Source organism: Meleagris gallopavo, chromosome Z (assembly GCF_000146605.3).
Source record: "Meleagris gallopavo isolate NT-WF06-2002-E0010 breed Aviagen turkey brand Nicholas breeding stock chromosome Z, Turkey_5.1, whole genome shotgun sequence".
NCBI classification, from domain to species: domain Eukaryota; kingdom Metazoa; phylum Chordata; class Aves; order Galliformes; family Phasianidae; genus Meleagris; species Meleagris gallopavo.
In genome coordinates, this window is record NC_015041.2 from 19,358,394 (window position 1) to 19,359,704 (window position 1,311).

Sequence of the window (1,311 nt, forward strand, 5' to 3'; positions counted from 1 at the left end):
ATTATAGTAGGGAATGTAATGGCTCGGATTGACTAGAAGCTAGATGTCTAGCTACTTGTGATCAAGTGCTTTGAAAATTTCAAAATCTCGCTAAACTTATGTTTTCTTTTATATTTATGTCTTAAAGTGTCTTATTTTATTACGTTTTCTATTTGCAATGATTACAGATATTTATGTAATTTTTGATAACATAGATTTCCTGGTTTCAGTTCACAGATTTGCTTGCTTTCTTTTCAGGAGAACACCAAAATTCTTCAGCAGTTGCTTCCACTAAGAGCAAAAGTAGCAGAGCTGCTTGGTTATAATACACACGCCAACTTTGTTTGGAGGTAAACACTGCAAAGAGCACAGATAACGTAACAACCTTCTTAGGTTTGTTTTAATTTATAAATGATCTTTTAATATTTGCACTAGTAGTATGGCTCCTCAGTAAAGAAACACTGAAATACATGATTCGCAATAGTATCTATCTGTCTGTTGCCTCTGGGCCCCTGATTTTATATCATAGCTGTACAAATTGCTCCATAGTACGGAAGTATAAGATAAAAATCTGAAAATAACTGCTTAAAGGCAGCCAATATAGAAAAGCTGTTAATATTCTCTGCTGCAAAATGCAGTTATCTTTATTTGGAACCAGAATAACATGTGCTGCTGAAGTATATTCAGTTTAGAAGGCTGCAGCACAGTTGCAGCTTTTCATTCCCTTTACATTAGCTGCAATTTTTTGTGCCCATGTAGCCTTAAGTGTTTCTTTCTGAACATTGACACAACAGCAAAGAGTATAATAAAAAATCTGAGTATGTGATGATACTAGTTCAATGAACTGTATAAAATAAATTGGGAATGACTGGACTCCTGAAAACAAAAGCTCTCTAATGGAATTTGATCTGACAAGTACTTTGACAGTGGTGCAGATTTGTATAGCCACTCTGTTGATCTGGGGCACTTCTACTCATTTTAGTGAAGAAGATTATATATTTAGATATCACATATTATCAAAACCCCCAAAACTATTTTGTACAGCAATAAGTTGTTCGGTGATAGTGTTTTGTTTTGTTTGTTTGTTTGTTTGTTTGTTTATACTACAGTAAGGAGGTTAAAATGCGTCTCTTCCTTTACCTTTAATTCCTTCTCATTTCTCACTTTGTGCTGTGGCAATTTCAATTGTGGGTGTATTTATAAATTAACTTACCCTTTGTTTGATTTGTAATTGTTAAAATTGCCTGAATTTTAAAGTACATTTGCAATATTTTGAACTCTTTTCTATCCAGTATATTTTCGTAATTCTGAGTAGGATTATAGAATCATAGA

The 1,311-nt window shown here is 33.1% G+C and overlaps 1 protein-coding gene across 1 annotated transcript in view; it reads left to right on the forward strand.

The window, feature by feature from the left end:
* NLN (neurolysin) overlaps window positions 1–1,311 on the forward strand; it is a 36,974-nt gene that overhangs the window by 24,208 nt on the left and 11,455 nt on the right. The window contains 2 exon segments of the mRNA XM_031557251.1: window positions 238–319; window positions 322–372. Of these exon segments, the coding sequence (XP_031413111.1) occupies window positions 238–319; window positions 322–372 (133 nt within the window).